This window comes from Haliotis asinina, chromosome 10 (assembly GCF_037392515.1).
Source record: "Haliotis asinina isolate JCU_RB_2024 chromosome 10, JCU_Hal_asi_v2, whole genome shotgun sequence".
In the NCBI taxonomy this organism is placed as follows: Eukaryota; Metazoa; Mollusca; class Gastropoda; order Lepetellida; family Haliotidae; genus Haliotis; species Haliotis asinina.
In genome coordinates, this window is record NC_090289.1 from 58,847,583 (window position 1) to 58,860,816 (window position 13,234).

General features: G+C 46.6%; 1 protein-coding gene across 3 annotated transcripts in view; it reads left to right on the forward strand.

The window, feature by feature from the left end:
* The first annotated feature begins 357 nt into the window (after positions 1-357).
* LOC137297633 (uncharacterized) overlaps positions 358-13,234 on the forward strand; it is a 34,135-nt gene continuing 21,258 nt past the window's right edge. For 2 of the 3 annotated variants that reach the window (XM_067829518.1, XM_067829519.1), the window contains exons 1-2: positions 371-489; positions 1,192-1,445. In XM_067829518.1, coding sequence (XP_067685619.1) covers positions 1,218-1,445 — 228 coding nt within the window. In that variant the 5' untranslated portion in view covers positions 371-489; positions 1,192-1,217. Of the gene's footprint in view, positions 490-1,191; positions 1,446-13,234 lie in introns of all 3 variants that reach the window. The other variant, XM_067829520.1, reaches the window with a different exon arrangement.

Sequence of the window (13,234 nt, forward strand, 5' to 3'; positions counted from 1 at the left end):
GGCTGAAATATTGCAGAGGTGACCTTCAATTTTAACTCGCGCGCACTCATAACAGGGACAGGTGTTTCGGCCCAAGCTGTGAGGACGAGATTTCACGTGGTCGTCTGCCAGTGTACTGACAGCCGTTCTTGTGTGCGAGCATACTCTATCCCCCATCAACTCTACCAGCAGTAATAAAGTACGACTAATACCCTAACCCCCATCAACACTACGTGCTGTCATAAAGCATAAAAAAACTATTTTCACACACAACAGTACGCTGTTCAGAAGTGAGATGCAGTTCCACAATTCATAAAAAGTGACATTTTAGACTGGATTCTGCGTTAAAATGCGTCAAATACATTTACCACACAGTAGACAGTATCCCAGTATTCATGATAGGAAATAGATGGCGCTAGTAGCGACGTAAACATCTTACAGGAAATAAATTTCGCAAGCAATGTAGAAGTGTTGCAAACTATTTGACATTATGACATAGCTTTGGAGAAGGTTGGTATTTCGTAATGCAATGTCGTGTTTTGTATATACATTGGTGTTGGGTGAGGTAGTAGGAAATAGTCAGTTGAGAACGTTTACACCAATCGGTAGATCCAGGCTAGTTATTCTTGCCTGCGATACTAGATCGTGTTCAGTTCAGCGTATCGTGGATGTTGATGTAGACTGAAGAAAATGTCAATCCGCAGAGATTAACACCGGCAGTCTGATTAGGCATTGAACGTATTGTTTTGCTTAAGCGCCGCATTTCTCACAAACGGCATTATTGCTGTTGGTGCCAGTGTTCAAGTGTTTGTTCGCCTCTGACAATGATAAATACATCTCGTTTTGTTTTCACTACAGACACATACCTGAAGTAACACTAGCCCGGTCCACTACATACATGTGTACATCACATTGTAAGCGCTGCAATGACCCCACTTCACACCAACACACAGGAATGTTGCTTATCATATATTAATAAGGCTTAGTGTGTGAAGCCCACTTGTTCATACTGCTGTAGTGCTACATGTCTGGTGACTTGTTTCTGTTGCTAGGTCACTCATGCCATGTCTGTACAGATGCCACAGTGCCTCCACTGTCATAACCTTGTTCTGTTGCTAGGTCACTCATGCCATGTCTGTACAGATGCCACAGTGCCTCCACTGTCATAACCTTGTTCTGTTGATTCATAAATATCAGTCACTTTCTTTCCAGGAATTCTCTTGAGAAAGGAAAACAGAATGGATAAGAAGGATCCATATGATGCAAAGAGGGAGAAAGATGAAACTGAAGAAGATGAAAATGAAGTTTTAACCTCCGACCTTGATGATGGCCAGACTGGAAAAGATTCCGCAGAAGCTAAAAATGACCTGACCAAGACAGAAGAAAATGCATTGAACAAGATGCGTCGTCAGAGGTCAGAGTACTCAACAAATGGACATGCAGTGGAGGAAGAAGCGACTCACATGGTAGGTAGACAGGATTATGCTGCACAGTTCATAGATTGGAAATGCAATGCATGCTGTATTGATATAATACTGATATCACTTCTTTCTTTGTGACTTTTTTATTGTTAATTATCCTGCTAATGTCACTTATACTAAACATAGCATTGGCACCTTCAATAAACAAGAAGTTGTTATTCATAATATCATATGCTTTCTCTTAATCAAGTAAGGATAGTAGTATAGGGAATGGGGGTTTTAAAACACTTTCAAGAAAAGTCTCTACAAAGCCTTATTTACTAAATAAGGCTTTGGTTGGGTCCTTAGCTCTTGCTACTATTACCCCTACTACAAAAAAGTTGGCGCCTCTTAACGGACGTTTACCTCGATGAAACAAAGGCTTGCTGGGCTTTTTCTATGTACTTTTTTTTCTCGTCCTCACTCGCAGACTTACGAGACTTGGACCGAATATCTTGTTTCATTCCGTTATATTTTGTGAGTTCAGAGGGGATTGAACGAAACTCCTCTTCCGAAATCTTACTATCAGAGAGTGCCGTGGAAATACGCTCACTCACTGTGTTCAGCTTTGCTTCGGCCAGAACCCTGATCTCGTCGTGTTTCAATGCCTTACGATGCAGTCTGCGTGATACCAACTTAAGCGCCAACCCTAACGCCCCTGCCACCCCTGCCGTTATTTCAATACCTAGCACTATAGGTGCAGCCACGATGGTAGCTAACACCCCAACACCTGCCGCCCCTAGTCCCATGCTGGTTGCCATAAGGGTAGTGTCAGCCCCGTCCACGATATTGAAAGCTCTATGGTACTTCTTACATAGTGCTTTCCGCGTGTCACGGTCTTGTTCTAGTTGACGTTTCACATCACATAACTGCCTCAAGCGGAACCCATCTACGGTTTCCAACGTCTTCACTACTTCATCTACGCCTGGGTACAGGCCCATCCTATAATATATATTTTGAAAGATATTTTAATTGGGTTTCAGTTAATAGTTTATCAATGTATTTGAAGTCTACAAGTTCTAGACCCCTAGTCAGGGTAATAGGTGAGAGGCTAATAGACTTTCCTGTTGTAATAAAAACCCCACTGAGGCTTATTAAGCGGTTTATAGGACCCGTGGGGGTATCCTGTTGTATAACAATACGACAATATTGGTCTAGGTGTTCGTCATACCAGTGTATTGACACCCCGGGTAAAAATTGGTGTACTCTTGAGGCGTCTTCATTGTCTAAATAAAAGAAGACTTCTATGATGAGTGTGAAAGGGGAGAATATTCTATCAACAAGACCTATGCTAAAAGGATTATTGCTAAATGTTAATTTATTTTTTACTCCAGACTTTAACCTATTTTTTTCTGTACCAATAGTTATCGTGGGTACTAATTCCCTCTCCGGAATGAAATCCCCGACCCAGATACCGTTGTTCCTAATCTTAGAGATCCACGTATCTACGCCTAATGTGATATAAGGTGAGGTGAGTGTTAAGTTGATCAGCCATTTGGGCTCTTTTAAATCTGATAACGACACCCGTCTGTACACGTTGTCTTTGAAGTGCAGGATATATAAGGTGTCTTCCTCACCAGGCTGATCGAATCCCTCCGTATCTCCTAGGTCGTTAAGCGTAGTGTTGGGGCGATGACTGGTCATTATTATACTATTACGATATAATTTCCAACTGGTTTTCTGATAATAGTTCAGGGGTGAACTTTATACCCATGAAGTGTATGTTGTCAGGCAGGAAGATCTTGGTTAGTGATATCTTGTTTTCCACGATCACGTTGACCCCCTGCAGACTGGTGTTGGAGCCGACACCCACCCGCACGTAAACGTTGCAAACTTGATACTGGTGTCGTTTCCCCCACCCGAGTTTGATCCCCTTCACGATCTCGACATCATTCCCCGATGGTTCCCCTAGGTAGACTTTGATGATCAGTGTTGAGTTTGCCGGTAGACTCTCTAGTATACTGACCACGCCTTCGAATTCAGACACCAACTGCAATGTCACGTTTTGTATGGCCGGTTTACTTGATAGCATGTGGGCTGCCATAGTGTCGAGTGGGTTGACGACTACGCTACGTCTCTGAGTTGGGACGTAAGCCACGAGCAGGGTTCCATTGTTCACGACTTTGTTTAGGTGGTTGTCTTTGTTATCCGTGAACACGTAGGGGGAGCCGAGCCTAATATTGAGAAACCAGTCGTTATCGGGTAACAACACCCACTTGTCATCTTCGGTGAAGACGAGCATATATGGCTTGTTTCGGGCGACGGTAGTGCTCTCAACATCGTCTAAGTCGAACAGTTTACCCCCGAACGATGGGTATATTATCCAGTTATTACCGGTGTTGACAAGGGCGTACTTAGTGTTGACTGTTGCTCTTGTGGTATCTACTATATCACTTAGGGTTCCACCGGAGGTGACTTCAACGCGTTTGTAAATGTTGTTTTTCAGTTGCAAGGCGTACGATTTACCATCTACTCCGGGAGCGTCGAAACCGCGCGTGTCTCCGAGGTCGGAGATCCCGACGCATTTTTTCACTCCGGGCCCTTGTGCGCTGGTCATTTTACGTGAAGCGTTAAGCTGAGGTATCCTATATTTACAGGATTATGATTTATATCTAACACCGATATTATCAGCTCAGGTATGTTGCCCTGGGTTAATCTCTTATACTGCCGTGGTGAAAACGACTCGGTTCTACCGTCGTTGTATTTCTCAGTTTTCACCGGCACTGCTCTCAGTATAGTGGAAGGGTGACCTCCTTGAATGTTGTACGTTGTGCTCACCTGACCGAGATGAATGTACAGCTCTCGGTACGGTACTAGATCGGGTAACTTCGTGCCTGTGACGGTTGTTGTTGGTTTTATTTCGTCAGGAGACATACCGAGTATCCTCGCTAATGGTCGGCCGAGCCTCAAGGGGTTTCTTCCGTTGTTGATTAACACCACTGTACCGTTTGAGTCGTTCATCTTGAGTTTGGCTCCCAGGGGTTTGAAGACCTCGTCGTTTAGAGAGCACACGCTGTAGTAGCCGTCAGTTATCTGGCTGCGAGTTCCACTGACGAACAGCTTATTGTTGCTGGCGTTGATGTTAGTCCATTGCGGTAGGTAGGTGATATCGCAGAGTGCGACTTCGAGTTGGCCTGACGTGTTATCGATCGCGTGCGTCAGCTGAACGGCCTCACCGCTCGTTATTCCTGGAAGTGTTATGTACATATTATAATATATAAATTATATATTATAATATGGACTTAGCACACTTGAAAATCGTGGTGGTAGATAGTACGGGGTTTAAAACAACCTTTATTAATATCTTTGAAAACTATATCGTGACCGTTAATAAAGCGCAGGCGGTGGTAAACTGGAATCAAAACCCAATGCAGTTTTGGCAGAACCAACTCAACTTTGGTGTGTGGTGTGCGACGACAGGGTCGGGTGTGACACTAGACTACGGTATAGATGAACTGAGTAAGGCAGTCATTTTGTTTCATATTTATTATCAAACGAGACGAATATTGAAGGAAATAAGTGCTCCTCTTCCCCAAGATAAAGCGTGGAGTATGACGAATAACCCCTATGATAAACGCGCTTATGAACGTGTTTGTGGGGAGTTTGAGATTCCAACGAATAAAGACTTTCGCCTTCCTGGTGTGAACCATGGTCTCGGTATAGTTTACGTGTACTTCTACAGGTCCGGAACATATATAGCCGGTTCTGCAGATGGTACATACAACCCACACCGTCATACATTTACAGGCCCCACAACGAATGAACAGATCCATGTCAGCTACATAAAGCAAACCAATCCTGATGCAGCCACAGCCTGGACTAAAATGATCTCAAAAACATCGAAAGAATTCACTCGTGCTGGTACAATACGCTTGAACGACTCGATTCGAACGTACGTGTGGGCGCTGTTGGGTGCGCAGTCGATGACGCGTTCCAACATCCTCGGTAAGGGAACTGCTTACGACGCTCAGAAACAGTTCGTTTCCAACGTTGAGGATGCTATCAATTCTCCAGTTGATCTCCCGCGGGCCATCGCCCGTTACCAAAACGTGTTAGAATACGCCAGATCGAAAGTCAATTACGTGTTCGGCGTGGGGCTGTACATGGAAGTGATATGCAACTGAGAGTAAAAAAAGTGGTGGGTTATAACAACAAAATAGTCATAGCCACGGCGGATCAAAAGTTGGGTATCAACCCCGATATTAACACCCCCTATATCCCACACATCCCACCATGTGAAACGGGTATAGTGGCGCCACCCCCGGAGTCTAAAGTTCAACCAACACCACAGGAGGTGGCCCCCCACATTCAGGCCTCCAATCAGCAGCACATCGATAGTAAAACGGCCCTGGTGGTTGGTGGGGTAGCTTTGGGACTTATTTGGTTAAAAATTTCTTAGCCGCTACGTACACCAGACCCGCCACGACGACGATGGCTGCCCACAGGTTTTGACTGAGCCACGTGGTAGTTTTAAACAGAGTGCTCAACAGCCCCGAGACGACGCTACCCAGGATGCCGGGAAGGGCTTCGGCGGCTTTACCAGCCAGTTTAGCTAGGCCTTCCCCGAGATTTTTTATCACGACTTTAACACCCCCACTCAACGACACCGCCAGGGTTGATATGATGAAACCCAATGCAGTCAGAACGCTGGCGATGGTGATCCCTTGCTCCCGGAACAATATCCGAATCCTGTTTGCTAACGTGGTGTCTTGGTAGAGGACTCGATCGATGGTTTCCCGTATACGGCTGACCTGGGATCGAAGCTTTTCTTTGAAGGAGGATGCTGTCTCCAGCCAGGTCTGCCTTTCCTCTTCCAAATTACGTATTCGTTTCTTGATGGTGGCTTTCAGAGCCTCGTCCTCAGTTTCACCGAGTTTGGTCTTTTCATGGGCGATGTGGTCGTCTATCACGCTAATTTTGGCCGTGCTTTTCGCGAGATGTCCGCGAATGGTTTGCATCGTCAGATCCAACCCCCGCAGTTCCCGAAAGGTAAATTCGAGACCCGGGAAGGGCTTGTTCTCGTAGTCTGCCAACACCTTTTCAATATCATAAGTCATGTTTTGAACCGATGGGGCGTCCCTGATGTCTTCCAGACTTTGAACTAACTTCGGAGGATACTGCTTAGGTCGCGCGCCACCGTAATCTATGAAACCTAGTTCATCGCGGACAAACTTACTCCCATGTTTACTGCCCAATGTTGATAAGGCAAGCGGTTCTCTCGTGTATTTATTCATGAGATCGGCCTCCGGGCGAGCCTTCAAACGCAGCTTGCCCTTCTTATCGATGGTAAACTTGTAATAGTCCCTTCCCAACGGCTTGATGTTGTCTCTATTTTCAACTGCGTCGTAATAATCGTCGACAGCCTGCTGTAGAAGGCCAGTATTGAATGAGGTCTCCTGGTCATCATCGAATGCCTGGGCACTATCGCCCCACGTCTCCATAGGTATGTCTTCATCCATTAGTATTAAAAATATATTTCATTTATATAACAATGTACGGCAGAAAATTAGATCCTTTCAGAAGATTGAGAGAGCCATTAGGAGTCAGAGCCGTGCGCCAGTCGGTGACCATCACCAACAATCCCAGCAAGATAGACCAGAATCAAACTCTGCTGGTTAGATTTCCAAACCTTGGTGAGAATGACCTCATTGTACCAGGCACTGTTCGACTGGCGTTCAATATCACGTTGACCTCCGACAACGACAAACGCGAGCTAGTGCGGAACGTGGGTCGAGCTATCATCAAGAAAACGACCGTCAAGATCAGCGGTAACGAGGTGCTGAGCATCGACGACAGCGACGTGTTTCACTGCTACGGGGATCTCTGGAAAAGCGAGGGAGAACGAGTCAATGATGTGTACCAGGGCATCAGCAAATCAACCCGGTCGCGCATAGGGTATGCCTTCACGCCAGACCAGCTAGACAAGCTATCAGACGGTGAAAAGGCCATCGCTCGAGCATACGGGAATCGATTCTGCGTGCCGCTCGACTTCGAGTTGCTCACGGGACACGCGCCGTTTTACCAGGCCGCGCTGGGTGATAGGCTCGAATACGAGCTCACGTTTAACGACTATAGCAAAGTAGTGCGTACGCCGAACGGTGATGAGGCCAGTTATGCCATAGACAACATCTCTCTGGAGTTCGACATGGTCACTAGCCCGGAGCTGGCCAGGCAGGTTCGAAGCCAGTACTCTGGGAAGATGGCTATCCTGTACGATCGCGTACTGAGGCATAGATCAGTCGTGCGAGATAAGAGCGACACTGTGTGGAATATCAACCTGAACGGGCTGGCGCGATCGATGAAAGGTATCCTGGTCGTCCCCGTGGAGGATTACGAGCCATTCCGGAGGGACAGCGAGAAGTTTTTCAACCCCGAGATTGAAAAGGTGGAAGTGACCATCGAGGGCGTGCCCAACCAGCTGTTCAGTCATGGTATGAGACCACACCAGCAGTGGGATGAGATAAAAAAGCTACCAGGGACAGTGGGGGGGACCCCACATTATATAACAAAGGACCTGGACCTCGGCTCCGTGCAGATCGGTGAATACCTGACCACCAAGTACGCCCTATGGTTGGACATGCGATCCACGGATGATGATAAACTGCACGGTAGCGGGCGCCGTATAGATAACGGCAGCGAAGGGATAACCATCCAGATTACTAAGAAGGCTCAACCCGCTGGTAAGTTGAAATTATATCTGTACGTTATTATGGACGCGCAACTTAATATAGACAATGGGAGATTCGTACAAGCCATCTACTGATGGGGGGTACCCCCCCACACCCCCCAACAATAAACAGTCGTGGGGTCCCCCACTGCCCCACCTCCCCACTGACCCACACTGCGCCATAGTGTGCGGGCAGACTGGCTGTGGGAAGACCGTTTTCGTCTTGGATATGTTGGAGGGTTACTACAAGGATGTGTTCGATAACATCGTTATCATGTGCCCTACTCTGAGCATGAATAAAACGTACGCGCGACCTTGGGTGATGACGGACCCGGACGTACACAAAATCGACCCTGGAACACGCCTGCAGGACTGGTTGAAAGCTCTTCACGAGAAATTTAAAGGGGAACCGACGCTGTTTATACTGGACGACTGCAGCGCTAATCGCGAGATAACAAAAAAGAGAGACATGCTATCGTACCTGGCCTTCTCCGGCCAGCATGCAAATCACAGCGTCTGGGTGCTAACGCAGAAGTTCAACTCGGTGTTGAAAGACCTCAGGGAGCAGACGCGATGGGTGGCCTTATTTCACTGCAAGGACAGGGATTCGTATTATATAGTTAAAACTAAATCTTACTTGTTATATTATAAGATGGAGTGTGAGGAATTGCTCGAACAATTGTTGGTACCTGGGGGTGTGGGGGTCTCCCCCACTGATGATAAGCGAGAGAAACTGGTGGCGTTGGCTGTTGGCGGCAAAGCCAAACATTACTTTGGAGACTACACTCCGGATAAAATTCACAAAATGTCAGCCGAAGAAATCGATAAGCTGTACGCTAGATACGAGTCCCGGCTCGGAGCAGAAATGACAAAGACAATAGGATTGGCTATGACCCAGATATACACCGGTATTGTGTCATACTTCCTTCCCATTCCACCAGAGCGCCGACTTTACCTGTGGGAAGACCTCGAGAAAGACCCTTTTATCGAACACGCCGTGAGCTCTATCAGCTGCGAGCTGTACCACAAATATGGCATGTTGTTGGCTCCAGTGACGGCGGCGATTATCACGGCAAAGCATTGTCAATTTGAGAGAAAAAATAATAATAATAGTATAGATGGATGCTGCTCCCGAGGTGACGGTGGGGGTACCCCCCACAGTGAGGGAAACCCCTCCCGAGGTGACAGTGGAGATCAGGGAAACAGTAACCAGGCAGAAGAATCCTAAGAGAGTAGCTGCCGGTAAAAAACGGTGGTGTAACCAACATAAAATTATCAACCCCCGACTGTTGTTGGCTGTAGGTGCTGCCGTGGTTATAACATGGTTATACGTGGGAGTACCCCCCAACAGTGAGGTGGTACCCCCCAACAGTGAGGTAACCCCCACTGTCGACCCGCATATCATGTTATAATTTTAATATTTTTATATCATATACATAATGTCTGAGGGGAAAACGTTCGTCAACGACGCATACCACGCCACAGTGGTCGCCAGTCTAGCCGTAGGGTACGCTCGGTTGACTAAAATGGTGCTTAAACAACCAACTATCAAGCTAGATTTCAACCTGCAGGATATGGGTATGCTCATAATGAACCTTGGTATGGCGATGGCTACAAAAGACATCCTAGTATAACAAGGGATAATACCTGAAAATATAATGAAATAAATATAGGATGGCCACGATAGCTATGATGGTCGGTGGGGCGTTAGTGAATGCCCTGGCATTTTCCGGGAGTAATTTCCTCTTCTCGAAACTACGAGATGACCACGCGGCTGAAATACAGGAAGAAAGGAAGCGGCACGATCTCGCTACTGAGAACTTACAAAAGGCACAGGCCGAGTACGCTAAAAAACGCCTCCAGAGGATCGATTTTATTAACGAACAACTCCAGCGTGAAAACCATGCCGTTCAAACATTCAACGATGTCGATGAAGCAATGAAAGAATACTACCTACTAACTGGTAAACGATTGGAACCGCTCAATAAACCCACACTCGCTCAGTACTACACACCATCCAAGGGACAAATGAATCGTGAACTGGGCTTCATAGTGTTGGGTATAGCAGCTACTGCGTTGGTTGCGAAGCAATTAAATTAAAATACCCATATAAGTAAACATGAGACCCGCTCCATACCGATGCGAATACATACTTATGGGGAAGACCGAGGTCTGTGGTAGGAAATGCAGGACTAGGTTCTGTTGTTTCCATATGGGAAGTCCTAACTACACGTGTTCTGTGTGTGGTATCGGGGTTAAAGGGCACTACTGTCTATGTAAAGCTCACGGAGCGAACGTAGTCAGACATCAACTCATCTACGAGAATAAAAAGGGCTACATAAAAGAACGTAGGCGACTGCTCAAGATAGACTCCAATTAGACATTGGTTATGTTAGGTGTAAACACTATGACTACTGTACGTGAGCTTAAGCGGGTCGCAAAACAGAGAGGTGTGATCGGGTATTCTCGAATGCGGAAGTCAGCATTGTTGAGATTACTAGGTTTAGAAGCCCCTACGGTAAAACAATTAAAAGCTCAAGCAAAACAGTTTGGATACACGGGTTATTCAAAACTGGGGAGAGCCGGGTTAGTCGAATTGTTATCACATCCCCCCGTAGCACGTCCCACTGTAAAACAACTGAAAGCCGAGGCACACGATTTGGGTTTAGGCGGGTATTCCCGTATGAGGAAACCACAACTTTTAGAATTATTACGACAGAATAGAGCTATTGACCTACAGTTCGTGCGCACTGAGCGCGCTGTAGGCAACTATTTGAGAGGTTGGCGCATACACGTTGATAGAAACATAGACATTACAGATATCAAGCCTCTGATAGCTGATAAGGTCAACCAGGAACTAAATAATCTAGGAAGTATCAAGTTTCAGATCACAGTGAAAATGTCGCTCGATAAGCAGGTTGGGGGTGGGGTCACTGAGTATGTTCAGCCTTACTTCCGAGGTAAACAAGAGGTCGTCACACATACAGAGACCATTGACGCATCAATCGATACCAGTTTTCAACAGATACGAGAATACCTAGAACGCTACACACACTTGGGGTCCGGGTGGGCTGTAGATAAAATCGATAATGTCTATCTAGACATAGCTAACTACGTGCCGTTCAGAGGCGGATCATACCTAGCCTTGCCCCCCTACTATAGGAACAAACATGCCATAGTAAACGTTAAGAATAGAGGAAACGATTGCCTGAGGTTAGCTATCAGGTCAGCCTTATTTCCAGCTGACACTAATCCGAACAGGTCTTCTAATTATCCTCAGGATGATGGGCTCAACTGGGATGGTATAGATGAACCCACCCCCATATCCCAGATCACTAAAGTAGAAAAACAGAATAATCTGGCTATAAATGTCTTTGGGCATGAAGGTAACACAACAATAGTACACAGGGTCAGCCCGGTGAAGGATCGCCAAGTTATCAATATATTCATGATCCAGCGAGGTGACAAGTATCACTACACATGGATAAAACACTTTAGCAGGCTGTTGTATGACCAATCGGCACACAGAGAAAAGACCCACTTCTGTGAACGATGCCTACATGGCTTCACACGAGCTGATTTATTAGAATCCCACCGGGATGATTGTCAAGGTGTGGGGCAGACGGCCATACGAGTCGACATGCCTAAGGAAGGTGATAATATCCTAAAATTCGGTAACCACAAGAACCAAATGTCTGTGCCTTATATCATATACGCCGACTTCGAAGCCTTGGTGGTGGGGGATTCCCCCACACCCCCCAGTGGTGCCGCCGGCGAGGTTCCCAGTGGTAGCTTTACCCACAAAACACAAGAGCATAAAGCCTGTGGGTTTGGATACATTGCCGTCCGTTGTGACGGGGAAACGAAAGCTCCGGTAGTGTATAGGGGCCCTGACGCGGCTGAAAGGTTTCTAAAGTGTTTGCAGGAGGAAGAAAAAATTATTAGGAATGCATTGTATAGAATCGCTCCCATGCGTATGACCCGAGTCGACAGGCTAGCTCACGCTAGTAGCACTAACTGTCACGTGTGCGACTCACCACTTAACGGTGATTCGGTGAGAGATCACTGCCACATAACTGGTAAGTATAGAGGCGCCGCTCACAGCGCGTGCAACCTCAAGCTTAAAATCAACCCTAAGACAATAAACATCCCCGTTGTCTTTCACGACTTGAGAGGGTACGACTCACACTTGATCATGCAGGCCATCACGAAAATCGATGGTAATATAACGTGCATCCCGAACAACATGGAGAGATACATCTCCTTCAGCTTAAACGGACTTAGGTTCATTGACTCGTTTCAGTTCCTCCTGTCGTCACTCGACAGTCTGGTCAAGGCCAACAATACCTTCCCTATCACCGATCGATACACAGACGCCGAGACTAGACCCCTGCTTATGAGGAAGGGTGTGTACCCCTATGAGTACATGGATAGTTGGGTCAAGTTCACCGAGACCAGACTACCCCCTATTGACTGCTTTTATAGCAAGCTGAATGAGGCGTCCGTCTCACGAGATGATTACTCGCACGCGACTAACGTATGGAATAAACTGGGTTGTAAGAACCTGGGTGATTATCATGACCTGTACTTGAGGACAGATGTACTGCTGTTAGCCGACGTGTTTGAGACGTTTAGGCGAACGTGTTTCAAGCAGTATAAACTCGACCCCGCATGGTATTACACCAGCCCAGGTCTGTCGTGGGACGCCTTGCTTAAAAAGACCGGAGTTAATTTGGAATTGCTCACAGATTACGACATACACCTATTCATTGAGAAAGGCTTGCGAGGTGGGATTTCCATGGCATCCAAACGATACGCGAAAGCAAATAATCAATACGTGAAAGGTTACGATCCTAACAAACCAACCAATCACATTCTCTACCTCGACGCAAACAACCTGTACGGCTGGGCCATGAGCCAGTATCTACCTACAGGGGGATTCGAATGGGTACCCCACGTTGATGTTATGGGGGTTGCACCAGATTCGAACAAAGGTTATATCCTCGAGGTTGACTTAGAGTATACCAAGGAATTACACACATCGCACAACAGCTACCCCCTGGCCCCCGAACGTATGAGGGTTAACCCAGACTGGATGTCTGAGTACCAACATAACTTGTTAAGTGGG